The 26,950-nt window shown below is 55.7% G+C and overlaps 1 protein-coding gene across 2 annotated transcripts; it reads left to right on the top strand.

The window, feature by feature from the left end:
• Positions 1-6,988: 6,988 nt before the first annotated feature.
• On the top strand, positions 6,989-18,699 carry KLHDC8A (kelch domain containing 8A). 2 transcript variants are annotated; one of them, XM_032203221.1, is made up of 7 exons: positions 6,989-7,096; positions 13,937-14,003; positions 14,166-14,582; positions 16,237-16,401; positions 17,579-17,794; positions 18,143-18,244; positions 18,396-18,699. In XM_032203221.1, the coding sequence occupies exons 3-7, from the start codon at positions 14,207-14,209 to the stop codon at positions 18,587-18,589; spliced, it is 1,053 nt and encodes a 350-aa protein (XP_032059112.1). In that variant the 5' UTR covers positions 6,989-7,096; positions 13,937-14,003; positions 14,166-14,206; the 3' UTR covers positions 18,590-18,699. The 2 variants fall into 2 exon arrangements, with proteins under 2 accessions (XP_032059112.1, XP_032059111.1); XM_032203220.1 differs by having other exon boundaries at positions 14,166-14,591.
• The last annotated feature ends 8,251 nt before the right edge of the window (positions 18,700-26,950 follow it).

Here is a 26,950-nt window from a genome sequence, read left to right as displayed (position 1 = left end):
TGCTGCAGCTTAAGCTGTGCTTGGAAAAGAAACTCGCAATCTGCCTCTTTGTTGCACAGGAGGTAGGCTTGCTGGGCTTGTTGGAAATGACAGCTAGCCTCAGGTTCCTCCCAGCCTCAGGTGGTGGTATTGACCCTGTTACTGACCAACCTTCTGCAAGAAAAATCTGTATGCGGCTGCAAGTCTCGTTAGTATTGGATTTGAATTAAAAATGCCTTCATTTAAACTCAAAATGGGGAGACACAGACAGCTTCCTCCACCCCCAGAGAAGTTCAGTTTGTGCCAAGTCTCCTCTAGCTCAGTGGAAATTAGTGAGGCAGCGTAGCAATCTTGCCAGAACAGAGTAGGAACCAATCCTGCTTCCCTGGGGAGCGAGTTTAGCACACATTGTGCTTGTTCATTTTATTGAGCAGCTCACCAAAACAAACAAGTGTTGTGGAGGTGTTGTCTGACCCACTGAAGGTAAGCTGTGCCCATTCCATCACACCTCCCAGTCCCTGCTCCCAGGTTGGTGTAGTCTCAGCCACTAAAATTAGACTTAAAGGGAGTATTCACTTGGGAGGGGGCTATCTTTAAGGTAAGGATGCGGTGCTGCTCTACTCATGCGTGCTGTGTACTAAAGGGTACACCGAGAACTGCTCTGGAACTGTTAATGCTAGCTCTAGGTCACCATGTGATTATTTTTTTTTCCTGTATTTTTTTTTTTTCTTAAGGCTTTTCTTTTAACTCTGTAAGACAGGGTTGTGAATCCTTGTAACGAGTGCAAGGCGCACTAAATGGGCTGCGTGGTGGTGACCTCCAGCAGTAGGTCTCAAAGTCGGGCAAACGCTGTGTCCCAGGGGGACTGGGGTGGTGACTGTCTTAACTCGCTTCCAGTTGTTGGTATTTACAAGAAGTCTGCCTGTGGGATAGTCTGATGAAGAAAGAAAATGATGATCCTTGAAAGTGAGCTGAAGGATCTTGTCCTAAAGGAGGGATTTAGGCCGCATGGTTTGGGCTGGCCTTCTCTCCCTACCCAGGAGGCAGAATCCAAGTGCATTCTCCTTCTTCCTCAGAAGAGGAAACTCTTTTAAGGTGTGATTTAAGGAGCACATCACCCATGGGGATTTGTGCCCTCCACACGTGGCATCCTGACATCTAAAGGAGAACGGGCCTGGCACCTCCCTCAGATGGCAGCAGATTCAGTGTCCTCATCGCTGCTCTGCAGGTTTTCTTGTCTGAGCTCTCTTTGCCTCCAGCCCCTTCACCCTGCTTTGTGAAGTTCCTGTGAAAGGTTAAATAGGATCACTGATGAAGAGATGTCCCAATGCCACCCACATCCCCCAGCCCAGCAGCTGGTCCTGCATCTCAGGCACTTTCCCTGCCACTCACAGCCTGCTGCAGGCCGGCTGCACTCCGGAGCCGTCTCCCCACATCTCCAATTCCGTGTGCTGCAGCCTCCTCCACCACAGACCTGTCAGCAAGGATCTGTGCCTGGCAGAAACAGCTCTGGGAGAGCGATGACAGCCAAATGGTTGCTAAACGGGGAGTAGCTGGAGTGCTGCTGTAGCAGGGAGGTCAATTATAATCGACTTCCCTGTAACACCGCGCTGTGTTCTCAGAGACACCCCCAGGATGGGCAGCAGCTGGGGCTGGAAGTTGACTGGAGATGGAAAGCTACGAAGATGAGAATGGGTCTGATGGGTGAGAATCTTCTTCCTCCAGTGTTTGCCTTGCTCTGCTTGGGGACAGCTTTTCTCTGCTGCCACAGCCACGTGAGCAGCTCGGAGTCCACTCACTGCTGCCCTGGGCTTTAGCTACGTGCATACGTGCCCAAGATCTTGCAGGTGGAGAACCAATTTTAAAGCCAATTTATAAAGAGCAAGGAGCACACAAGGGAGATGCCTGTCAGAGGTGTTTGCCAAGCAGTCGTGGTCCGGCCAAGCTGGGAACAAATTCCTGCAGAAGGACACACGCAGGGTTTTGCTGGCTTGTCACAAAAGCATCAGGTGTCAGAGCCAAGAAAAGAAATTCTCACTAGTGAGAATTGGGTAAAAATACATTGTTAGAGATTAATGCATTTGCCCATAAATTTAGCTTTGGGGATCAGCAAAACAGAAGGAGGAAGGCAGGTTCTGAGACGTGGAAGTGTTTCATTGTGGCAACCTTTGGAACAAAGCACCTTGGCTTCTGAAAGCATTTCAGTTTGAAACTGCTCTTTTTCTTTTGACAGCACAAAATACTTACACATTTAGACCCCACCAGAACCACCCAAACAAAAGAAAAAGATTATCTTCAATTTAAATGAAAACGTTGAGGTCAGAGTAGGAATTAATTCACTGAAATCTATTAAAATAGTATTTCTGTTGAAACAAATCAGAATTTTGCATTTTTTACCCACACACCCCTTACAAATCCTTTCTTTAAACATTCTGCTCTTGTCTCTTATCGTTGCCGGGTCCATGAATGATTAACCCCTCCTTCTTTTGAAGAGTAGAGAACAAAACCCCGCAGTCCAAAGTCCCTTTTCTTGCTTAGGCATTCAGCTCTTTCTCCGAGCTAGATGCGTTTTGCAAAAGACCCAAGGCACGTTTCCGTGCCCTGCACTCGAATACATTGACTCTTGCTGGGCTGCTCAGGAAGGCGGGTGTGATCTCCCACTCTAACAGACGATCCCTTAGTGAATACAGAAGAGATGCAGCTGGTGATACCAGCAAACCATTGCTTTATTCCACCGTTCTGGTAACCATTCATGGAGACCAGCTATTCCCTGCTATGTCTCACATAAACCCTCTCCCTAGAAACAAACCATTATTTTTTTCCAGTTGTAAATAAACACGAACTTGCATTTTTTTTTTTTATAAAACACATGCAAACCCAGATGCACGCAGCCTCACTGGTTAAATAGCTCAAAGCCTTTCCGTGCTGCTGCTGCAATCCTGCTAACTATAGCTAATCTTGAAGGTTACTGGGTGTAGGATTTTTTTTCCCAGCAACTGTCTTTTCAAAGTGCCTGTCTCTGCTGAAATGATGTCTCTGTGCGTTTGTCAGCCGGGCAGACACAGCTGGTGGACTTCTCCCCGCGGGTTAAATATTCTGATTGAGAGATCCCGAAGCTCTCAGCTCCTGTCTCCGTGCATTAAGGTGACTATCTGCACTGGAACCAGCCCAGGGCCCTGCAGGAGGGAGAATTAATTAATTAACTAGTTAATTAACTGTCAGGTTGCCAAATCTCCAGAAGAAATGACAGTCCCCCTGCATTGCCCCCCACCGTTTGCTCCGGGGGCTGCAGCCACTGCTGGCACCCAGATGCGCATGGGCAAGTCCTGGCCCTGTTGCTTGTTTTTTTCCCCTTCATCTCCATAATTCTGGTTTCTTCTGAAAGAAGGCTTTTCTGGTTTTGGGGGCAGTGCTTTTTGGCTGTGTTTTTTCCTGTTTTTTTTTTTTTTTTTTTTTTTATTTCATCTCCTGGCCTGCTTGCTGCAGCTGAACACGCCTTTCCCAGACCTGATGGGAAGTGGTCCTGGCAGGAGCGCTCGTTGGACTGAGCTGGCTCAACCCAAAGCGATGCAGGTAAGAAAAAAAGAAAATAAAATGTTGCTGTATGGCTCATTTGTGTAACTTACAGGAATTCCAGCAACTCTCCTGCTGTTCCCATGGAAACAGATGTTGAATTGCAGGAAACTGCTACAGGTTTCCAGCACTATTTCTCTTCCTTTACCACCGACACCACCTTTATCATTTCCCAAGCAACCCGGTAAAGTTACCTTTCCCTTTCTGCAGCACCAATCTGGAGTTTCCCTGGGCTGCTTCCACCCTATGGGTTCCTCGAGGTATCCCGAGGGGCACAAAGCTGTGCAATTTTCACCATTCAGAAAGCATCTGCTGGGCGAAGCCCTGCCTTTGTGGGGAGGCTGGGGTGGTGTGGCGCAGCATGCAGGCTCCGTCCTGCAGAAACACACGGTTATTTTCCAGCCTGTCAGGTCTGGTTCATCCACCAGGCAAGGCAGCAGCCGGGGACCTAGCATCTGGGGCTTCGTGGCCATGCTGCTGCTCCTGCCTCAATGATTTTGTCCAGTTTAAACCCGCCTTCTTCCCCTGCCTTCATCTCTCATCTCCTTTCTCTTGCCTTTTGCAGGTGCTGCTGTGGTGCGGAGCGCTGGCAGCGGGCAGGTAAGCCTGCCTGGATCGATCTCAGACCCGACCGTGGCAAGTGAAAGGTCACTGAGGGGTCTGTGGGGTTTACTTTGTTTTGTTTTTTAACTTGGGGAATGAGATGCTTATGAAGATGAAAGGGTATTTGGATTAATAAGTTGTTAGCGTTACATATGTAGGACTGGGAGGCTGAGGAGGGTCAGGGGTGCCTGGCTGCACCCTCCCTGTCCCCCTGCAGTCGCTCACCTCGCTGCAAAAACCCAAGAGCCTCACCCGTGGGATGCCCTGCAAGGGGATGGGGCAGCCCCCCATGACACTGAGCAACAGGAGGAATGGGATGTGGGAAGCAGGGAGGAAAATGAAAAGGAGATGAAGGGCTCGAGATCAAACAGCCGTGTAAAACAAAACACCAACAAATAAAAATCCCACTTGGGATAAATCCTTGTGTCCTGAGCCAAGGCTCTCAACCCCAGCCCCTAAAGCAGGAACTCCCAAATGGTTTGAGAAACCAGGCTGCTGTTATGTTTCAGAGGGGTTTGTAAAGCGTGGTCTGCCCTCAGCTTGAAGAGGGTGAGTGGTGCATGGTGTGGCTGCAAGGGGCAGCTGCAGCCCTCACTGCATCTTCCAGCTTGTCCCTGCTCAGCTGTGCCCTGGAACCAGCTGCCTGCTGCTCCCTGCATGGTGCTGAGCCCAGCCCCTGGGTGCTGCTCCTGGCTGGAATTACTTTCTAGTTATTTTCGTGTCCTTCTGAAAATGCCTTTTCCACATGGGAAGGCTTTCTCCTGGTGGCAAGTTTGAGACTTGCACTGCTCGTGACTGCACATAAGCCTTTATAAGTTAGCATCTTGCCAGCTTGCACCGTGCGTTTCAAAATAAAAACATTCACTTTGTGGAAATGCCTGTGTTAACTGAATTGTAGCTGGGGAAGGAGAAAAAAAAAATAAGCAAAAGCTGGCTGGTGACACGGGGCTTGGACTGCCAGCCCTGGGTCGGGACCTCATTTGCTCAGCAGTGCACAGACAGAAAGGCCCTGCTCATCTTTGCTGCTGAGAGCACACGGGGTTGATGAGAAGGTGTTGTGGTTTTTTTTTTTTTTTTTTTTTTTTTTTTTTCCCCTAACAAAACTCTGAGTGGTTTTAAGCAAAACACAAGCTTTGGTTTCCATTTGCCCTTTCCATTTACTTGGTTCAGCCGGCAACCTGGGGCCTTTCCTTTCCTTCCTTACGCCTCCTAACAGCTGTGAAATGTTCTGCAGGCAGGTTTTTGGTGGCTCGAGAAGACCTTTTGTGCTGGCTCTTACCTCTGGCTGTAAGCAGGGCAGCTTGGAAACCCGCTGGAGACCTTCGCTCAGAGCTGCCTGGCCTGATCTGTGAACAGTCTGGTAAATAATAATAACAAGTTACAAATACTAACTGTCCAATAATGCCAGACTGCTAATAGCCCCCCTGTTAAAATCCACTTCAGTGAGGTCTTTTAAAATTTCTTAAGAGGTAAATGCCTTTGTAATGAACATCTTCGTGTTAGATGGGCCCTGTGCTTGAGGTTTTTATTTAAATGTAAATTGAATCCTCCCATCGGAAAGCTAACGGGAGATTAAAATAGCTGGTAGGGGATGAGAATTTGCTTTTATGTAGTCGTTTGACTCAACTTCTTGTTGATTTCCTCATTTCTCTTATTTTATGGCTGGAGCTGCTTTAAAATAGTTTCTTATCTGGACCAGCACGAGCTATCAGCGGGAGCAAACCTTGGCTGCCTCGCTGCAGGCTGGCCTTGGGGCAGCACCGAGGGGTTTGCAGGCCAGAGCTGAACCTGGAGCCTCTTGTGGCCACCTCTGGGGACTGTCACCCCCGTGACAAGGAGCAAGCCCCTCCAATCTGACCACCTGGGACCCTTCCAGCTCTGAAGGGTGGGCTCGGGCAGTCAGCACCGTATGTAGGCCGTATGAGTGATCCCCGAGGATGTTGAGGGCTTGCGGAGCTGACGGAGGGTCCTGAAGGCTCAGGAGCATCTGCTGGGCTGAGCTGCGAATGCCCCTCTGGGAAGGAGCTTTAAGGCTTGCTGGAAGATGCGTTGAAAGGATATTTATCTTTTGCTCAGAGATGTTTTTTCTGGACTTGAAGTTATTCTGCATCACCTTTGGGAAAAGAATAAAGAGGCAGGTCAGGGAAAGGAAAGCCCTGGATGTCATCAGGCTGGGAAACCTGCTTTGGAGAGGGCTGGGGCCCAAAGGTCCCAATGTCCCAAAGGTCTCTTTTCTGGACACCTCGAGCCTTAATTTGGTGAGCAGAAGCTCTGCCATGGCAGGGGCTCAGCAGGGGCTCAGCTCCCCAACCCCGAGCAGCAGCACCAGGCCCCCCAACACCACATCCCCAGCCCAGCAGCCTGGAGCAGGGGACTTGGGGGCAGCCCCCCGTGGGGCAGCTCCAGCCTGGGACCTCTGCAGCACTTCCACTGCTCCCTTCTGCCTCCTTTTTTTCCCGTTCCCTCCAGTTTCTGGTAGTTTTGTCATCGCAGCAGCGGAGGGCGGGCGGGGGGGAGCCGCTGTTACAGAACATCCTGTAACAAGGCTGCGAGCGTGGGGAGCCATAAAAGGCTTAAGTATGGGGCTGGTAATCCAGTGTGTACACACGCACGCACGCACACCCCCAGCTGCAGACACCGAGGAAGATCCCGGCCGCCGCACCAGATGGGGAAAACTCTGGCTCCGCTCGTCCTGCGTCTCCTGGAGGCAGGCGAGTAGGGCCGAGGGATTTCTGCTGCTTTCCTCGCTGCCCTCCCACGCAGCCTCCCCGGCTCCTGCCGGCGTCCTCCTTCCCCTGAGCGAGCGAGGGCTGCGGGGAGGAGAGGGGTGGATGCGTGCGGGAGGAGGCGCTGAGGATCGGGGCTTCCCTGCCTTGGAGTTGAAGAGCATTTTTAGGAGAGCCCCGCGCTGCACCCGGGCTCAGCACCACGGTCCCCAGCTGTAAGTAGAGCATCCTGGGGGGGGGGGGATTGCTGCTGGGGGGCTCGTGGGGCAGAGCAGATTTCACCGAGCACAAAACCAGGCTTTTCATGTGCAACCAGAAAGGAAGCTTTGATTTTGTGTTTTCTCCCTAAGAAGTGGTTTTAAGGAGGCTGTTTTTTTTTTTTTTTTTTTCCCCATTTATTTGTTTTGTTTTCCCACTAGGATATTTTCTGCCTCTTTCCCAGGCCAGGCCCTGGGAGCTGCAGCAGCTGGCAGAGCTGGGTGCTCTTGGCATTCCCTCTGGAGGGATGCAGCCTAAATTCAGAGTAACGGGAGATGTGCAGACAACCGGAGGGACTGCAGGGCTGGGGAAAGATCTGGGGTATTTGACCCATGGAAAGGAGAAGCTCTTCTTGCAGAGCAGTGACAGCGTTGGGGGGCGAGGGGAGGGGACGCAGGACGCAGCAGGGAGCAGGACTCCCAGGGACAGCTGGCAGATTTTATTTTCTCCTGGTGACATGATAACTCCCTCTCTCAAGATAAAATGTAATGCAAACAAATCGTATCTTTTTCCCACTCAGGAAAAAAAAAAAAAAAAAAAAAGGATGCTCTCCATGCCTTCCCTTTGCTGACAAGTGACAGAAAATGAAACATCTCTCCCCGTCCCATAGCGTGCTAAAGCTTCTGCCATCCCTCTGATTTACAGCTGCTGGGTTGTTAGCTGGGGAATATTTCCTTCCACAACCTCTCTACCTTCCTGTTACCGACCTCAGGAAATTGCATTCGGCATGATGAGGCTGAAAATGATCCCGAGGGACTGCTGCTGGGGGAAGGGGTGAAGCCTAGGGGGGGGTCAGGTTGTTCGCAGCTCCAGCAGCACACGCAGCTATCTGCAAGGAGATGCTGAGAACCAGAGGGGATGAAACGAGCTGCTGTGACGGCTGCTGCTTTTTCTTTGCTGGCCATAAAGGTACCGTTAATCCCCATTCATAATTGCTGTGCTTTTGCTCTCTCCTTGAAACTAAACTAAAGTCTCTCTTTTTTTTTTTTTTTTTTTTTTTTTTTTTGCCGGCTGGGTAATTGGCAAAGCTGGGGACCCGATGGGTTTTTAGGTTGTTATTTTTCTGGGTAGCTGTTACTATGGAAAGGAAACTTGACTCAGTGTGAGGAGAGGTCAGAAATACCAGGCTGCGAATTTCAGGCGTGTTCCGTTTAAAACCTCAGCTGCCAGGGTCTGAGCAAGGAAGGAGCAAAGGCAGCCCCGGAGTCCTTGGTTTGCAGCGGTGTTTTTAGAAGTCTTTTTTTTTTTTTTGCTTAAAAGTTGTAGTCGCTTGAAAACCCAGGCTTGGTGACGGCTGACCTTGTGGGCTAGCGCCGTAATAGGACTGTCAAAGCTTATGAAAGGCTGTCTGTGTGTGGGTCGGTGGCACCCAGGAGTGGCACCAGGCTGGGTCACACAGCACCTGACTGCAGGGGACCTCAGCAAGGAGCAGGTTGCTGCCCTGGGACCACGCAGGAGGGTGAGGGTTTTGGGTGGGAAACTTGGGCTTCTCCCAGGCTGGAGGGACACAAAGGTGCCAGACTCTTCCAAAGGCCCTGGTCCTGTTCAGGGATGTGAATAAGCAGTGAGGACGTGATGAGAGCCGTGCCTGTGAGGGTGCTGAGCCCTCCGGATGGTTGTAGGAAGGGTTTTTGGGGTGCTGGGCTGCTGTGAACCTGACCGTGATCAGGTGGAGGAGCAAAGGAAGGGGACGGGGGGATTCAGGGCTTCTGTCTGGGTGCTGAAAGTGGGAAATGTGGCCCAGGACCTTCCTGGGACACCCGACCCCATGAACATCGTGTTTCCTGTCTTTCCTGGAGCAAGGAGGCATTTTGTGCAGCAGAGGCTGTGCTGAGCCTGCAGGGACGGGGCCTCCTCCCGCGGTGCCGATGTTTATCTGCCAATGCAGAGGGCGATCACACCGTGACATTTATGTGCTTCTAGAGGAAAAGCAGCTCCCTTCAATTACAGTGATTAACAGCCAGGTTTACGTGCTGCTCCCGCATCTGAAACTTTTCCACGTTGCCTTTGTTCGGGTTGCTCTGCGTCCTGCTGTCTTCCAGGGTGGCTGGAAACAGCATCGAGGAAATCCCTGCTGCATTTCCCCTCCGTTCTCATCATCTGCTGGTTTTCAGCTCTTGACAAACTCCCTGCTCCCATCCAAATTGAGACGTTCCTGCCCCGAGCTGTGCCTTGGGTGCTGTGCCCGAGGAGCAGGAAAGCAGCTGAATATTGCCAAAGCCTGGATGTGGGGATGGGAGAGCAGGGACACGGGGGGACCAGGGCTGGCAGCTGCCCCGTCCCCATCCCGGCAGCTGGGGAAACTCCAGGGCATCTCCACCAGCCTCCTCCGTGCCCCCTCCTGCCTGCTCCTGGCCTTGCTCTGTGACTATTCCTTGGGTCAGGAGTGGGTTCCCTGCCCTGAATCATCTCCTTCTCGCTGTCTTCATCACAGCCTGTGCTGTGTCATCTCTCCCTGCTCTTTATTTAATAGAGTGCAGGCAGCCAAGCCAGCGCTGAGCTGAAGCTGCTGACTCCTGCGTGGTGCTGAGGAGCAGGAGCTGTGATTCCTTCCCGGTGCTCGCGTGCTATTTCCAGCTCATTGTTGCCCCTGTTCCTGCCTCTCCTGTGACGCCAGTCCCCCGTGCATTGAGAATAATCCCCGCAGGGGCTGGGGGGCTGGCAGACAGGCTGGTTTCAGCCGAGCTTTGCAGCCCCTTCCTTTTCTCACGCTGGCTGGCACGCTGCACGACTGCCCAGGGCTTTTCTGGCATGGCAGCTGGGTGAGTACGAGAGCTTTTTCTCAGCGGGGAGCAATCTCTCTGATAGCTTTCCCTGTCTGCATCTTTGTTTTAACCTGCTCGTGGTGACAGCGAGGAGCACGTGGGTGTTTGGCAGGTGGAGGTGGTGCGGGGAGCGGTGATGCTCTGGGCGCACGGCTCCTGCGGGCTGTGGAGGGGCCCTGGGTTTGACGGGTCGCTGGGTCCAGCTGCAGAAATTGGGGGTCAGTGCTGATGGCAGCGGAGCTGAGACTTGAGCCTGGCCGCAAAAGGATGCCAAGGACGTTTGTGGTGTTCACCTGGATCTCTGGCAACCCTGAAAGGAGGGGAGGAGTGGTAGGGAATGGAGCAGGCACAGCAGAGGGCTGCTCCTGGGGCCGTGCAGGGGCTCTAGGTTCTTTGGAGCAGGTTGGGCTGGCATCACACCGGATCAGTAAATAGTGGGTCCTGTCTGCTTGGGGGCTGTGTAAGGTTGGGGGTCTCTGTCTGTTCCTCCCTGGGTGGAGGGTATGTGCCTGTGAGGCATGGGGAGCGTGTGGTGATGTCTGAGGGTGCCTCTGAGCATTAAAAATAGAAGGTTTGGGAGTGGCTCCGAGGCCTTTTTGCACTTCCTTCAATTTGGAGAGCTGTAAATAGGCTGCCTTTTCACCCTGTGCTTACGCAGCCAGTTGCAGTGCAACATTCAGGGGAGCGTATTGCACTGGAGAAAAGCCTGTTGGATGCAGGGTGGGGATTTCAGCTCCAGCTGGGCCTGGTGCTCGCCCTCCCCAGCCGAGGAAATCCAAACCTGGAGCATAAAAGCTGCTGAGTCCTGGGGAGATGATACAGGGGAGAGAGCACGAGCAGCCACAGGCAGCAGCGCCGGGTTCAGCGACAAGATCTGCCCTGTCGGGGCAGCTCATCACTTTGGCACATTCAGCACAGCCTGGTCTCTAAATCACAAATCGTTGGAGGTAATAAATGCCACTAAAGCGGGCCCTGGTGGGGGCTCAGCTCCGTCTGCCATCTCCTCTGATAGGAAAGCAATTACCATTCATTTGGATTCTAATGTAGCCATTTAGGAAAAACACGTTAATGCCTCTGATTTGTTGGGTATAATTAAGTGATAATTCCCTCTGCCCTGGAGGAGAACGTGGCTGCAGTGCGCTGGGCGTTTGGGCAGCACATTTTGGCAAGTCCCACGGCACAGCACCAGTGATGCTTCCTAGTGGGGCAGCGGGTGATGCTGGGCAGCTGGAGACAAAGGGTGCAGGTGTAGTGCTTCAGACTGACCTCGATTTTCTTTTAAGAGCATAAAATAATGGAGAATCCTTACTGCAAGGCAGCTGGGTTCAGGCAGGGCTTTGCACTGACACTGCTAAGCGCGGTGGCTCTCCGGGTGCCCCGGTTCCAGCTGTCTGGGACCGCAGCTGGGATGAATTTGCAGGTCTTTGCTCTGCCTGTTCTCACAGGGAACCCAATAGAAATGCTCACCCACCCCCAAGTCTTTGAATCTAACTCCTGGTCTTTGTGTGCTAATATGCTGGAAAAGATTTTTTTAGGCAATGCCTTGCTAAAAAAGGACCAGTTAGAAAATTATGCTTGAGATTTGGATATCTGTAATGACAGCAGAGAAGCTGTCTGGCAGCAGCAGTGAGGTTCTGCTTTTGTCAGGCGTTTGAGTGACGTGTTTCATCCCAGGACTGCACTTTGTAGTTGAAGAAATTGAGGGACAGGGCAGGAGAATGATTTATTGGAGGTCAGAATGCAAATCTGACACGCTCCTGGAAATAGGAGCTGGCTCTGCTTTCCTAATTTGCTGGACCGTGCTGAATTTGTCCACGGCAATGCATGAAAATTCACCTGGAGAGAAAAAAAAATATTAATTATTCATGAAAGCCCTGGTCCGGAGCTGCTTAAACTGCCAGGGCAAAAAATCCCCGAGCTGATCCGGTTGCGGGCAGCGATGCACATCAGAGGACAAGGTACTGCAGAGATGGAGGACAACAGCTGCCGGTCTCATCTGCTGCTTGCCCCTTTCTCTTCGGCTGCTGGGAAGATGCAAAGCACGGCGTGACTCGCTGCTGCTCTTGATTGTTGCTTTGTGTTCCTTTGTACCGTGGCCCCCGCGGTGCCGGGGCTGTGCGCATGTGCTTGCGCCGGGTCCTGCTGCTGGGGGCTCGCATCCCAAGAAGTGTTTGTGTGTGATGAACCGAATTCTTTATGCAACACATAACGCTTGGCTGGCTAGTGAAATTTATTTGGGAGAAGACGTTCAAATAAACAAGAATCCCTCCATCAGCCCCGCTTAAATTGATCGGGTTTTGTGCAAGCTCGGGCTGGTAAGTGAAGCAATTTTGATGGATCTCCATCCAGTTGTCTGCGACCTGCTGATCCTTTTCCATCGCTGTCCTCTAATTCACACTTTCAGGGGAAAATCAGGGAACTAACATGGTCAGATGCTCCCTGCGGGCCATGCCCCGAGGCAAAGCAGGCGGTAAGGAGCTTGTGGTGATGCCCGAGATAACCCGAGGGCCACGTCCACCTCCCTGCTTGGCTGGTGGGCGCAGCAGGCGCGGAGCTGTAGGAGGAAGATTTGGTGACCCCAGTGTGCTGCATGCATGGGGATGCGGGGTCTGATCCTTGCAGGGAGCTCTGCCCCGGTGCTGTGGTCCCCCAAAGCACCCAGATCCCCACCCAGCTCACCCAAAATGTGGTGAAAGGCGGCTGTAGGTGGCTGTTGCTATGCTACAGGCTCCGGCTGTCGGAGGGGAGCCGTGGCCAGGGCTGGAGGAGGAAGCTGAGCAGCAAGGCGAGGTGTGGGGCAGCCACAACTTGGTCCCAGGGCAGGCAGGTTATGGGGCTGGAGGCCCACTCGTGTCCTCTCAGGTCTAAATGAAGCAGTAGGAAACGGGTCTGGCTGTCTCTTGTGGGAGAAAGGAGTCTGCCCCCCCCCCAAAAAAAAGAGAACCATGACAATTTATTGCTTTGTTTGTGCTTAAGTATTTTATCTGGGAGAGTCCAAGTTGCTTTGTAGCCCATCCACTGTGCTGTGTCAGAATAAATACGAAATATCCCCCAGCAGATCTGCTGGCTGGCAGCCAGGAGGCAGAAAAGAGGGTTTGGGACCAAACGTCAGCTCCAGGGGCTTCCAGACCCCGGGCTGCAGAAACGGGGGCAGCCAGCCCTGCTCCACCACCAGGCAGCTCCTGTCAGCAGGGACGGGCTCCACGGGGCTGCAGCATCCTCAGGGAAAATCTCAGGGGTCTGCAAAGGGGACCGAGAGGGAACAGCACCGTCCTAGAGCGCAGCAGTGTGGGGAGGGGTCTGGGCTGTGCTGTGCTAGGGCAGGATGCTTGGACAGTGTCCTGCACGGCTAAATGCCCTGCCAGGAGCGTGCCTGCGGTGTCAGCAAGCTCCTACCCTGCTCTCCTGTCCCCAGATGTGCGTGCCAGGAGAGATTAAAACAGGGTCAACACAACCCCTCCGGTGTCTGAAGGGCAGTTTCTGGCCCACGCTGGTTGCACAACCAAGGTGGAGATGCTCGGTGCAGGCTGCACCTTCTGCCACGCCGCGCGAGCAGCTGCCTTTGTTCCCTCCCGTTTGCTCTCTCTCTGCCTTCCTGCACTAATTAATCTCATCTGCATCGCTTAACGGCTGTTCCAAGGGAGAAGAGGGAGAAAATAAAAAGGTGTGCATCAGGGCTGGTGCCTCTGCCCTGGTGCTGCTGGCAGGACCCCGGTCAGGGCTGGGGGGTCAGCGCTGGCGGTCGCTGTTCACAGCCGGGGTGGGGGCAGGAGCAGGGTGTCCCAGCGTGTGTGGGCAGACCTAGCCAAGGGTCAGGAGGAGAAATCAGGTCAGAGAAAAGGAGGACGCGAGGAAAAGTTCCTGAGCAGGCAGGAAGGCAGCCGAGGAAGTGAGCAGACGGCTTGCAGCCTCCTCGGCTTGAGCGTCGCTTGGGGGCGGGGATGCTCAGGGAGCAGGATCACAAACTGACTCCAACCTCCCCTGCCTTTTTTTTTTTTTTTTCTCCCCCCTTTTGTTTTGTTTTATTTTTAGGCTCGTTCTCTGCGTGAGCTGCTGAGGCAGACCGGGAGCTGCAGGATCAATGGGGACGCACTGAAAGGTACCGCGGGGTGCCGCGCCGTGCCGGGGGGATGGAGGTGCTGCTGGTGCAGATGCGGTGCTTTTGGGGAGCTTTGCTCTGCTCCTGGCTGCCTGCAGCTCTGTCAGGGGAAGGACGGTGACCACGCTTCATGCCTCTGCACCTCTCCGCTCTGTTTTGCAGCCTAGGCACCTCCCCGCGGGCAGGGAACCCATGCTGCCGCCATGGAGGTCGCCAACAGCAGAGATTTCCAGTGGAAAACCCTCGCCCCGCTGCCCAGCCGCAGGGTCTACTCCACCCTGGTGGAGGCTGGCGGGCAAGTGTTTGCCATCGGGGGCTGCGATGACAACGGTGTCCCCATGGACTGCTTCGAGGTCTACTCCCCCGAGGCCGACCAGTGGACGGCGCTGCCCCCCATGCCCACGGCCAGGGCCGGGGTGGCCGTGGCCACCTTGGGCAAGAGGATCATGGTGATAGGGGGGGTCGGCGTGAACCAGACGCCGCTGAAGATAGTGGAGATGTACAACGTGGACGAGGGCAAGTGGAAGAAGAGGAACTCGCTGAGGGAAGCGGCCATGGGCATCTCGGTGACGGCAAAAGGCAAGGGGGGTTGGTTCTGGATGCATCCTTCCAGGCTTGCTGGGGGGGGTCAGCATCCCTCCGTGCACCAGGCCCAGAAGCTCTCTTGGCAATACCACAGGGTCGTGTTTTTCCCCCAAAACCTTTTCTGTGCTGGCAGAGGTTGAGACCCATGTGTTCCATCCCACCTGCTGAAGGCAGCAGGCTGTTCTTGGTGCCTAATGTGGTGCTCAGCTCTGCCCCGGAGCCACAAGTGCAGGTAGCTGGCTGGATTTCTGGCAGCTCCAAGCTCCAGGGTCTGGAGCTGAACTCCTCCAGGGCTTTGCAGCCAGTTCAGGTCTACTTCTGCCCGAGTCCCAGACTGGGGGGGAGCTGAGCGGGTGCACAGAGCTGGGAGAGCCCCAGGCTGAGCCATGGAGCTGGAGATGTGCAGGTCTCCGAGCTGTAGACCAGCTTTAACCTGAGGACACGGCTCTGGTCCAAGCCCAGAACCAGGCAGAGGGGTCAGCTTCGTAGCGGTGGGCTCAAATCAGTACACGGGAAAGGGAAGCACCTGGGCTCCTGGGGGCTCCTGCCAGCTCCCCTCCGTGAGCTTAACCACAGCCTTAAACACACGCTGCTAAATGCCTGCAGGGCTCTGCCTTTATCAGCCCATCTCATTTTTTTTTTTTTAATTTATAAGCAGGGATGTGGAGCATTGATTTCCTTTAGCGCCTTGTGCCGTGCTTTGAGGCCAGGCAGCTTCCCAGCGCTCCTGGGTCACCAGCCCGATCTCTGGGCAGCCTCTTTGCAAGCTGCTCCGTTTGTTTGCTTAAGCGGCTTTGAAAGCTGCTGTCAAGGATTATTTAAAAATAATATTTACCATCTTGGAGATGATTTTCTCCCTGAGCTTGCCTATTGACTGATGTGGAGGGGCCAATCCGGTGTGTGGGGCTGGGAGCAGAAGTAGCTCCCCAAATCCTCCAGCCATGTGCTGGGTCTCTGCTTTTCCAGCTGCTTTGTTGTAGGGCCACTGTCGCTGTCTCCTGAGCTTTGTAGGGTGCCGTGCTTGCTGAAGGAGATAATGTGGGTGCCGTGGCCAGTAGGGTTTTGTTCTGGGGAGCCAACTTTGCTGCTAGCCAGAGGTGGACGTGGCCAACTCAGAGAGGAGCCGGCAGCTTGAGTGTGGTATTTGGGCTCCAGCCCTTCCAGTTTGGGTCACATCCTGACCCAGAGCTCGTGGGGTGAAGGCAGCAGCAGAGAGGTGCTGGGTTTGCTGCAGTGCTGTGACCTCCCCCCTTGTTGGGTGTGTGGGGCAAAGGAAGAAAGGGAGAAATGATGTTACCAAAGGGAAGGGGACGCAGGCTTACATCTGCCTGCTCCTGCCCAAAGGCTCGGGAGCAAAGGGCCCTGCGGCTCCCACCCTCCCTGCACCCCGAGCACTGTCACAGCACCCAGGGGTGCCAACGCCATCCTCGGCTCAGTGTCCCTGTCCCCTCCAAGGGACTGTGCCAGGAGCAGGGCTCTGGGTGGTGCGGGAGGGGATGAGGAGTCCCGTGAGCAAGTCCCAGTGGGGTTGCGGGCATGGTGTGACGATGTGTACATTCTTGCACGGGGCTGTTTCAAACCAATATAATAATTTTGTGCTTTTTTTTTTTTTTTTTTTTTTTTTTTTTTGCTTCTTGGCCCTGCCCAGACTACAGAGTCTATGCGGCCGGAGGGATGGGGTGCGACCTGCGGCCGCACAACTACCTGCAGCACTACGACATGCTCAAGGACATCTGGGTGTCACTGGCGGCCATGCCCACACCCAGGTACGCGGCCACCTCCTTCCTGCGAGGCACCAAGATCTACGTGCTGGGTAAGATCTACGTGGGGCTGGCGTGGGCTCGGGATTTGTGTTCACACCTCCACATCGAGCACCGGAGAGAGTCTTCGTGCCTTGACTGCCCTGGGAGCTCAGAGATCCTTCAGCAGCTCGGTGCCAGGGCGATGCCCACCTTTGTTTCCCTGCTCGGTTTGCAGTCCTGGGACTGAGCTACTGAGTGAAACCACTTCTGTCCGTGCTACATCACCCGAGAACTGCTCGCCTTCCAAAGAGTCAGCCTTTGACAGGGAAGGTCCCGCAGTCGCTGGGGAATGCAGGACCGAGCCCGTTACAGGGAGCAGTTTTCCTCAGCCTTACAGAAAGGGGAACCACGGCAGGGAAGCATTGCCGTTAGCTCACAGCCAAACGCACAGAGCTGGGATCAACCCAGCAGCCCCAACGGCCCAAACCACCAGATAGCACCGGCTGTCTTTAGGGTGCTACCAGAAAAAGGCTCTTTTGATCTATTTTGCAGTTTGTTTGCTGCTAGCAAACAGTCTGGGGGCCCAGCAGCGAGCACAGGCTCTGCTTTCAGAGGCACGGGGAGCATCCGAGCGGAGAACAGCTGCTCTCCTTTGCCTCTGATCGCTGGGAGAATAAAGCAGGTCCTTGGCGGCTGCGATGGCATCTGCCTTGGCTCTCCTGCTCCATCGGGAGCGGGGCTGGGGCTCGCTGCCTTGCACTGGCGCTGAACTCATCTGAATTGCAAAGGCTCCCCCAGCTCCAAGCCCTTCTCTGCTGTGCGTTTGTCTTGATTAAAAAGGGGCATACTAAACACCTGCCTGCGCTCCCTGCCCGCGGCTGCCGGCACGGAGGGAAGCGGCGGGTGTGACGCACGGGGAAATGAAGTGCTTTAATTTTATCAAGCTGCAGCGCAAAGAGAGGGAGTGCGAGGGGGACAAGGTGCCAGGTTCAGCAGCCCTCATTCCAGGTGATTTAGGATGTGAGGACGGCATCAGCTGGCAGCTCGCTTGCTCTCAGCCTGCCCCAGGAGCATCCCCAGGGTCCTGCTGGTGCCGTTGGCCAAGCCAACCATCCCTTCCCATTCCCATTCCCATTCCCATTCCCATTCCCATTCCCATTCCCATTCCCATTCCTATTCCCATTCCCTTCATCCCTTCCTTCCCATTCCCATTCCTTTCACCCCTTTTCTTCCCATCCCCTCACGCAGGCGGGAGGCAGTCCAAGTACGCCATCAACGCCTTCGAGGTGTTCGACACCGAGACCCGATCGTGGACCAAGTTTCCCAACATCCCCAACAAAAGGGCCTTCTCCAGCTTCGTGCCCACGGAGGACAAACTCTTCAGCCTCGGGGGCCTGCGGCAGGGCCGGCTCTACCGGCAGCCCAAATTCATGAGGACCGTGGACGTGTTTGACATCGAGCAAGGTGGGGCTGTCCCGGCTGGGAGGCAGGCGGTGAGGGTTTGGGGTTGGGAGGAGAGCAGAACCTCTCATCTGCTGAGTGTTTTGGGCGTTGAACCCCGTCTGCAGCGAGGTCTGCAGTCTGGGATAACAAGAGAAGGAAGAAAGGGAAAAAAACACGGGCCAGAGGGGTTCAGCAGCTGCTGGGTTCGGCAGCTCCCTCCCTGGCAAGGTGGTGAGGAAGCTGAGCACCGTGTCACAGGGTTTTGTGACCCCAAGGTGCAACTGCACATCCACAGGGAGGTGGGAGGCTCAGGAATTGGGGGGTTCCCAAGGATCAGTGGCTCTGCCATGCCCGTCTGTCCTGTCCCAGGCGGCTGGATGAAGATGGAGCGCTCCTTCTACCTGAAGAAAAGGCGAGCAGACTTCGTGGCCGGCTACCTGAAAGGCAGAGTCGTCGTGGCTGGGGGGCTAGGTGAGGTGCTGGGGGCAGCGGTGACACTTGGGGGTCGGGGCGTGTCGTTACCGAGCGGGGAACAGGGGAAAAGGACCCCATAAGGGGATGGGCTTCGGGGTATGGATGAGGGATGCTGGCCGGTGCTTCCCCCCTCTCTTTGTATCCCCAGGGAACCAGCCGACCGTCCTGGAGTCGGCGGAGGCCTTCCACCCCGAGAAGAACAAGTGGGAGAGCCTGCCCCCGATGCCCACCCCGCGCTGCGCCTGCTCCAGCATCGTGGTCAGGAACTGCCTGCTGGCGGTCGGCGGGGTGAGCCAGGGGCTGAGCAACGCGGTGGAAGCCCTCTGCGTCTCCGATTCCTAACAGAGCCCTGCCCCGATTTGGGGACCCCGCTCCCTGCTGGTGCTGGGCCGGCTCCTGGTGGTGCTGAGCTGCGTGAGCATCGCCTGAGCCGCCCCAGGAGCCTGCTGGAGGCTGACACCAGCCTTGCTCCGAAGCTGCTGCTCCCATCCCTCCTGGGTGCTGCTGTTTGGGCCCCGCAGAGGGAAGGAGATTTTGGCCAGGGTCCCCCTTGGTCATCTGCAGAGCCCCGTGGGGAAATCCAGGTGAAGGGACCGCTCTCAGCACTGGTGTGTGCCGTGTCCTGCCAGCAGGAAGGGCTCTGGGCAAGCATCTCCCCGCTGCCACCCTGACCCACCACAAGGGCGACATGTTTTGGGGTCAGGAGATCCCAGCCAGGTCCACGGTGGTTTGGGGAGAAGGGACGTGATGCCCTCGGAGCACCCTGGGTTCTGCGCGTGCTTCCCTGCACAGATCCCTTTGGTTTGCAGCGAGGGAAACCCTGGACCCGCAGCCAGGCTGAGGGGATCGTTCTTTTGCCTTCGTAGCAAGGCTTTCCCTGCGCACCCGTAGCATTTCACTGTCACTTTGCCAGGAGCCAGAGCACGGGGCTGCCAGTGCTCCTGGGAGGGCAAAATGCCCAAAGGACTGCTTCGGCAAGAGGCTGGCCCTTACCTTTGGCACAGGAATGGCACAAACACGCCTTCGCAGGGGTTCACGTAGAGGTGGCCTCAACCTGCTCTGTTCCAGCCTGGATTTTGGCTCCTCCAGTGATCTGGGATCTGCTGTTCGCTCCTGAGAGAAAGGAGCAGAACTGAGCCCTGCTGCTGGAGCTGGAGCCCTCTCCTGCCCCCGGGGCTGGGCAGTGACTTTGGTGACAGCCTTTTTCCAGGGGCGAGGACAAAAAAACCCAGGCCCCACGGCCAGCAGCCCCCAGGCACCGCTCCCTCTTTGGGTTCGTCCTTCCCGGGCAATTGGAGGGAGGGCTCGAGCCGCCGGGATACACTTCCAGCTTGTAGCAGCTGCCTCATTAAAAGCTGTCTCCAGAAGAGCTCTCGGACGAGCCCAGTCTGTGCTAAGGGCTGGGCCAGGACCCTCTGCCGTGATTAGGTGATGAGGGGGGATTCAGGGCCAAAAAAGGGGAGATGGGGCCAGCTGTGGCTGAGGTCAACACATCCCTGCTTGGGCATCCCTTGGCATTTCCAGGGACACGTCCCTTCTTGGGCATCCCTTGATATTTCCAGGGATGCATCCCTGCTTGGGCATCCCTTTATATTTCCAGCATGCCCCATCCCTCTCTGGGGACAGTTCCTGACCTGAGAGCACCGCGGGGGTCCTGGGGGCGACCCTGCCTGGCACAGGCTCTGCAGGCAGCACAGAGCACGGGGGACACCGTGCGGCTGCCGCTGCCGTGGCGCCGGGGCTGCCTCCCAGCCCTGAGCCCTCTGGGGACAAGGGCAGGGGTCAGGGCTGTCTGTGCCCCCGGTGTCCCCTGGCTGCTGTCCCCCTGGGCCCTGCCGTGGGTGCTGGGGCTCCTGGGCTCTGCTGGGAAGCAGCGAGGCGAGGGCTGCGTTTGAAGCACGGCGCTGTCAGCTCCAAGCCCTCTCCCTCTCTGATCTCCAAGCGCCGCGGTGCAGAGATAAAAGGGGAACAGCACCGACTGCAGAGCGAACAACCTGCTCGCTAATTATTTACATCCCACCTGCTTGTCTCTGCCGAAGTACAACCAGCCTGTCCCCTGTCACGTTCCCATCCATGGTGCTGCCACCCCGTTCCCGTCGGGGAGGCTGCAAACACAAACCCCAGCGAGGGAGCTGAGCCTCAACGTGCGGCTCTGTCCAGGCTGGGAAGGAGCCCAGAGCACCCCTGTGAGTGCATCCCCAGGGTGCTGCCTCCCGACCCCATGAAACATCCCTAAAGCTGTGAAAATTGGAGGAGAGGGGGCTTGGAGGAAGGGAGGGAGCCTTCACCCTTTGTGGAACAACCTCCCCGTCTCCCGGCACAGCACATCTCCATTTCAGCCACCTCTGCACGGCCGAGAGAGTCTGTGGCTGGTGACGAAGTGTTTGCCTTTGTCCTCAGGGGACCTTTCCCACACACGGCACAGCCTGGTGCTCCCCTGCTCCCGCACCAGCCCCAGTTATCGCTGGCTGGGGCTCGGGTCTGGTGTCTTTGTGAGGCTGGAGCGAGGGGAGGAGGAATCCACCGCCTTTGTCTGGCTGCAGCACAGCTGGGGGCTGATCCTTCGCTTTCTCCCCCCCCTCCCAGAAAGGCTGCGGAGCGAGGCAGACAAAGCAGCGTCGTGGGAATAAACCCGCTGCAGGACTTAATGAAGAGGTGTCAGGGGCTGGGGACGAGGCGGGGGGGAGCCGGTCGGCCGTCAGAGCTGGAGATGTGCCGAGCATTCAGAGAGCGAGGGAAGGAGCTCTCCGAGCTGGCGGCAGAGCAAGGAGCTGGTGCAGGGCAGCCTCCTTTGTCCTGAAGCCCAAGCTCTGGTTCCCAAACCGACCCCAAGCACATCCCCAGAGCTGCACTCTCTCCGGCCAGCAGCAGGTCGCCCTGCAGGGCTCTGCTCCCGCATGGGTGCACTTTTCCCCACGGGCTGTGCCTGGGCAGGGAGCTGCTGAGGTTTCAGACACTTCCCACACACCTCTGCTGTGCCGAGCTCCAGCTAACGCCCACCCGGGGACCTCTGCAGCTGGTGGCTTGATTTTTTTTTTTCCCCTTGTGCTCGCTGCCTACCAGCACTGTGTGAGCTTGGAGAGGCATCAGCAGCAGGAAGGTGAGACGAGAGGGATCCGTAATCAGTGGCAAGAGCTAGGGTGAGAGGTCGGGGTGACCTGTCCCCGTGCTGGGCTCTGCCTGTGGGGCAGCATCACCTCAGTGCGGCCCCGCTGGCTCAGTTTTCGGTGCCCGAGGTCCAGCCTTGTCCCACAGCACAGCCACGGGGTCCTCAAGCTCTGCCAGTGCTCAACCCCTTGTATGGGACCCAGCTGGGGTGTCAAACTCATCGTGAATTATTTCAAGACAAGCTGTATGAGCCTCCACCCCTGACATTACGCATGCTGTGTGAGCGACCCCAAGCAAAAGCGACCCGATTGCAGAGATGGAGATGAGTGTCCTGCCCATCCGCAGTGCTCACATTGCACCCCAAAAGTGGCTCTGTCAACCCCACTCCTGCCCCCAGCCCCTCCTGGGCTCCCCTGCTGCTGCTGGCCTTCCCTGGGGCTCATCCTCAGGGCTGTGGGGACCAGGGGGACCCGGCTTTGTGCAAGGCAGGCTCTGAGGCTGCTGAGCACCGGGTTATTTAAAGCCACCGTGGGACTCCAGCAACAGCCACCTTCGTGCCAGCCTCCTCCGAGAACAAGCATCCCTTCCCTGGCTCCTCTTGGCTGTGGGAAATCCCAGGCCCCTTCCTGTGGGTTGAGATTCCCTCCGGGAGCAGGGGAAATCCTCCAAGCCTTCCCAGTACCGCTGCAGCTCGACGGCAGCGTTCGCTGCTTCCAGCCTGCTGGCAGACACGAGTGGGAGGATGCCGGCTCTCCCCCGGTGGTTCTCACCACGGCACCGTGAGTCCTGCAGCTCCTACTGCTGCGGGAGAGGGGAGGCTGCAGGAGATACCCTGCTTTTGGTTGACAGCAGAGCCCTGCCTGCCCTCCAGGTGACGGAGAGGTGACCGTGCGCCGAGGCTGGGGAGCGGGGAGGTGAATCAGCGACACCCGACGTTTGTGGGGTTGGTTTGACCGGGAGCCAGCATTATGCGTGTGCGGGCTGAGCAGTGCTGGATGGTTTCCCTTCCTCCTCTCAGTGCTGTCTGAACGGCAGATGGCATCCATGGGCTGAGCCCCGGTGCTGCCAGCACCTCCCAGCCAGCAGCGGGGACCCTGCGCTGCTGGGGTGGCTCCTGGGGCCCCCCGGGGCTGTGCAGGGATCCCTGCTAATGGCATCCAGCACATCTGAAGGATCTGGCAAGCGACATGATGTGAAAAGGCTGATAAATGTCTCCTGCAGTGCTTCTGCTCCCGTGAACGGGCACTGCCTCCGAGCCCAAGCACCTTGCCATAGCTGGGACAAGGCTGGATTCTGCTCCCCGGCCCTCCAAGCAGGCAGTCTGTAATGCTGCTGCTCTGTGCCAATGCCTCCATGGCTGAATCCTGCTCTTGCTCCCACTGCTGCAGCTCCCTGAGCTCCACTGAACCTCTCCAGCTTGGATGGCCGCAGAGTTTCTCTCCCCAGACGCCTGTTGCATCTTCTCAGCGGGTGATGGCACTCCCACCTCCAACCCCAATACCCGATGGATCCCATTGTGCCTGGAGGGCCAAGGCAAAGCCTTAGCCGGGGGGTCAAGCCCAGCGATCAGTCCGGGGGCCTTGAATTGCAATTACCAGCTGCCCCGGGGTGAGTTTTGGTGGCTGCTGGGGGCGAGACGAGCCCGTCTGTCCTCCCGGGCAGCTCAGCAGCGGTGTCCCACGGGGCGCAGGGCACTGCAGGTTGGGTTTGTCCCACATGACACCAGCGCTGCACATACCTGCTGATCACCTCCGGCAGGTGCTGCAGGTGTGAGCAGCACAGATCTCGGGGAAGCAGCTGCCTGAGCTCACCCGCTGCACCCGCTCGGTGAGCAGCAGACACGCAGCAGGTCGGAGCGCACCGGCCCCGGGTGCTCGTTCCTCCGTGCTTCATTCCAGGGGAGCATCCACGGCCGCTCCTGCTCACAGAGCAGAGGGTTTGTGGCCTCAGCTGGCTGGTGCCGCCCTGGTTTGTCAGGCAGGGCTTCCCAAGGCCAGCTGAAAGCAAACTGCAGTCAGTGCTCCTTGTTCAGGGGCAGGGAATTCAACGAAATGTCCTCCTCGTCTCGTATCGTGAGGGTTGCTGATGTCTGTCTGACACCGAGAACCAATTTAGATGCCAGTTCAGGAGCGGGCACACTTAGACTTCAGCACAGAAGCCCTGCTGATGACAAAGCAGTTGGCTGAGATTGGCCTTTAAATTGGTGCAACTGCTGTGGATGGCGGTGCAGAAGGAATCGTTTAGAAATAGTGCAAACAAATACAACATAACTGGGTTACGACCCAGCTTCCTTTCCAGAATTTGTAGTAAATTTGACCTGCCTTGGAGAAATGTTGACAGCAGTCTTGAGAATGGATTGGGAATTGTCTGCAGTACCTTTTTTTCTTTAATATCTGTATTACCACTTACAGTGACTTGCATTGAAATGGGCTCACGCATCCATACACTGAGTGCTTTTAACCACGCATTGTAGCGCCGATTATTACTGCTCAGTAGCAGGACTGTCAAACGGCTCCTCCTGCTTCTGGGGAGCTGCAAAAAGCTCCGCTTCAGCCCTCCTGACCTGCCCAGCCACCAGGCAGCACAGCACCGTGCCCACTGGGCAGCACAGCACCATGCCCAGCAGTCTCAGCGGGCACGGTTCTGTGCACGTCCTTATCTGCAACCCAGCCGAGCCCTTGTAATTTTCCAGCTCCTAACGGGGCTCAGCAAATCATGTAGCCGGCTGCTGTCGTGTCCTCGTCTGAACTCTGGATACTCGAAGTCGTGCTCTCTGGAAGCCAGGCTTTTCAGCACCGGCGTTGAGGGCTGTTCCAGCACGGCAGCGGAGCAGTCCGGTCGCTGATTGCTGCCCGACTCTCCTGCCAACGAGCATCGCTGCTCATTGTCCCCAAGCAGCCTTTGTCTGCATAAACAGGAAATTTCTTTAAAGCAACCTCTAATATATCTGGTCGCAGAGCAGAAATAGCTCCTGTTCCTTGTCACAGCCCCATAACAGCCCCACGCTGTTCGGCTGGCCCCGGTGGTCAGCGGGAGCTGCTCCTTGGGGTGAATGCTCCCCTTGCTCCCCTTCCCAAAAGGGGACCCAGTATGAGGGTTTTGTGAATGCTGCCATACAGCTACAGCTGTGAATTTCTCTTCATTTGGAAAGGAACAGAGCTCCTCCATGCTGCTGGAGCTGCAGCAGCACTGGGAGGCACCGGGGCCATCTGTCATTGTCACCGTGGTGCCCTGCGCTGCCCCGGCCCCGTCGCCTTCCCAGCCCTGCTGAGACAAAGCCTCTCCGTCGGCATCCGCCCGCATTGGAGAGGATATTGAGTCACTGCCGTGAAATACAAATGCTTCCTGCACTGAAAATTCAGGCTCCAGCTTTTAGGGGGAGTTTGCTTTTTTTGTTTTTGTAAGTGCCCCGGGGTTTCTGCAGCTCCATGAGCTGCCCAGGCTCGGGCGATCCCTGCCGCAGCCTTTCAGGGCTGTTCTTGGGCGCACAGCACAGCCTGGCCCCGTACAATCTGTGCAGTATTATAGAAGAACCTGTGAGAAAAATAATCATTTTGCGATTATATTTTCTCTCCTTGCTGTGGGGAGCTTGCACGTGCTGGTGTGTGCACCAAACTCCCAGTAACTGCATTAGAATGATCTAGTTGTATATATGCAGGAAGAAAGCAAAACCTGGGGAATTGCTCCAAAATGGCAAACCCAGGAGAAAATTGTGTTCGGGCTGCTGCTCAGCCCTTGTCCCTGCTGGTCTGGGGTTTCCAGAAGTGGAGGTTCAGCAGCAGGGCTAGGAGGTACTGCGGTGGTTGAACTACAGGGGCTGCATTGATCAGGGCTTGCCATTTTGGTTTTTATTCACAAACTTTCTAATTAGAGTTTAATTCAGACCACTGTACATCTCTCACCTCTACCAGTTTCTAGGGTAAATACCACATAACAACAAAAACCATGTCACCACCTGAAAATGTGATTAAAGCACAAAGATAAGTTTGCATTTTGAAGCGGCTGGTTCCTGGCCTCTGTGATTCCCATGCTGAAACCAGCGGGTCACTGACTTTGGGCCACTCGTTCTGCAAAGGAGACTGGGCAACGAGGCATTGTGGCCATCCACGGCCTGCTTTGATAGGGATGAGACACCAGCTGTGCTTTCTGCTGTCATGCCTCGTCTTTGACTGCAGCACATGTGCTTATCTCGGGGGCTGCCAACAGCAGGGAGCTCGCGGCCGCTCGCCGCCCCCTGCCCGTGCTGGAGGTGATAAGGAGAGGTGGCAGGACCCAGCCGCCCAAGCAGCGAGAGCCTTATCGGGCTGATGGAGCTGGGCAAAATGATCCTAAAAAGCAGCCAGCTGGAGCACAAACCCTTCCCACTGAGGGGTTATCGAGAGGGATCACCGGGAAAAATGAGCTGAGCTTGACACCGAGTGGAGGGCTGAAGGGTGCCTGCAGGCTGCCTTAATCCCAGGCAGCTGCAGAAATGTGGGTTGCAGAGGTGGCCTGTGCTGTAATCATTGTGTTTGATAGGCCATAAATTACTTTCCCAAAGGCTCCCATTGCTGCTTAATGTGTTTCCCTTCTTCTGCTGATGGATGGGGCACCCAGTGGGGAAGATCAGAGCAAAAACCGCTTCCTTGGTGTTTTCAGGGGAGGAATGGGTTTCACACCTGCCTGAGCACTACCCAGCAGAGGGTGAGGAATGCTGCCAGCCTGGAAGACCGCTAAGCAGAGGTGATCATCTGCTTCTTTGTCCTCTTTGGCATTTTAATGCCTGGCAGGACCCTTCCTTTCCCTTTTGGTGGGCTTGCTGCCACAAGCGTGTCCTCTGGGGCATGTTTGTCCCCTTAGCAGCTCACAGAGGTGAGCAGAGCCTGTGCGCACCAAGCCCAAAGGCAGAGCCACAGGTTTGGACCATGACAGGGATGCTTTTAGTATAGAGATAACGCTGCAGCATTTATATCAAATTAAGAAATAATAACAATAAAAGAATAGGAGGCTGGAGGGGAACAAAGCTTCTGTCCTTACAAAGCGTCGGGCGGATCCGGCTAGCTTTGGGGAGGTTTCCCTGATACGGAGCCAAATCCCCTGTTGACTTTCACGTTGGTGTTAGCAGACGCTCGGTTACAAAGCAGAAACCACCTTTAGGATGGCTGCAGCTGGGGGCAGGGGTTTTTCTGTGGGTTTCCCCACTGCTGAGGAAGCAGCACTACCACTGCCACTCACTGCTGCAGCGCAGGATCCTTATCAGTGGATTCCAGCGGACTTAGATCTGTGTCCCTTGACATTTCCATTAAAAAAGGCTTCCTGAGGTAGTCTGGAACAAAAGCATACCTAAGCTTATGTGTCAGTGACTGCACGGAAAATCACAGAGAAGAATTCCTCCGGTAGAAACAGAAAGAGAAGCAAGCCCGACAGACACTTCATTTCCTTTCATCGCAGGGAAAGCCTCTGGAAGGCATCCTTATAAATCAAGAAGAGCAATAAGCATGTGCTCAAAGCTAAATGCGTGCTCGAGTGCTTCTTGGGCCAGTGGGCTCAACCCCGAGCGATCCCGCAGCCGCCGGGGGATGGCTCCGTAGGCAGCGGCGTGGGCTGGCCGTGTCC

This window comes from Aythya fuligula, chromosome 25, assembly GCF_009819795.1.
Source record: "Aythya fuligula isolate bAytFul2 chromosome 25, bAytFul2.pri, whole genome shotgun sequence".
Taxonomy (NCBI): Eukaryota; Metazoa; Chordata; class Aves; order Anseriformes; family Anatidae; genus Aythya; species Aythya fuligula.
Note: the sequence above shows the minus strand (reverse complement) of the source record. Positions and strands in the feature narration are given on the sequence as shown.

Coding starts and splice junctions, on each gene's coding strand:
- KLHDC8A (XM_032203220.1), top strand. CDS start 14,207: ATGGAGGTCGCCAACAGCAGAGATTTCCAGTGGAAAACCCTCGCCCCG. Junction 14,592..16,236: donor GACGGCAAAAGGCAAGGGGG/GTTGGTTCTGGA, acceptor GGCCCTGCCCAG/ACTACAGAGTCTATGCGGCC. Junction 17,795..18,142: donor CGTGTTTGACATCGAGCAAG/GTGGGGCTGTCC, acceptor GTCCTGTCCCAG/GCGGCTGGATGAAGATGGAG.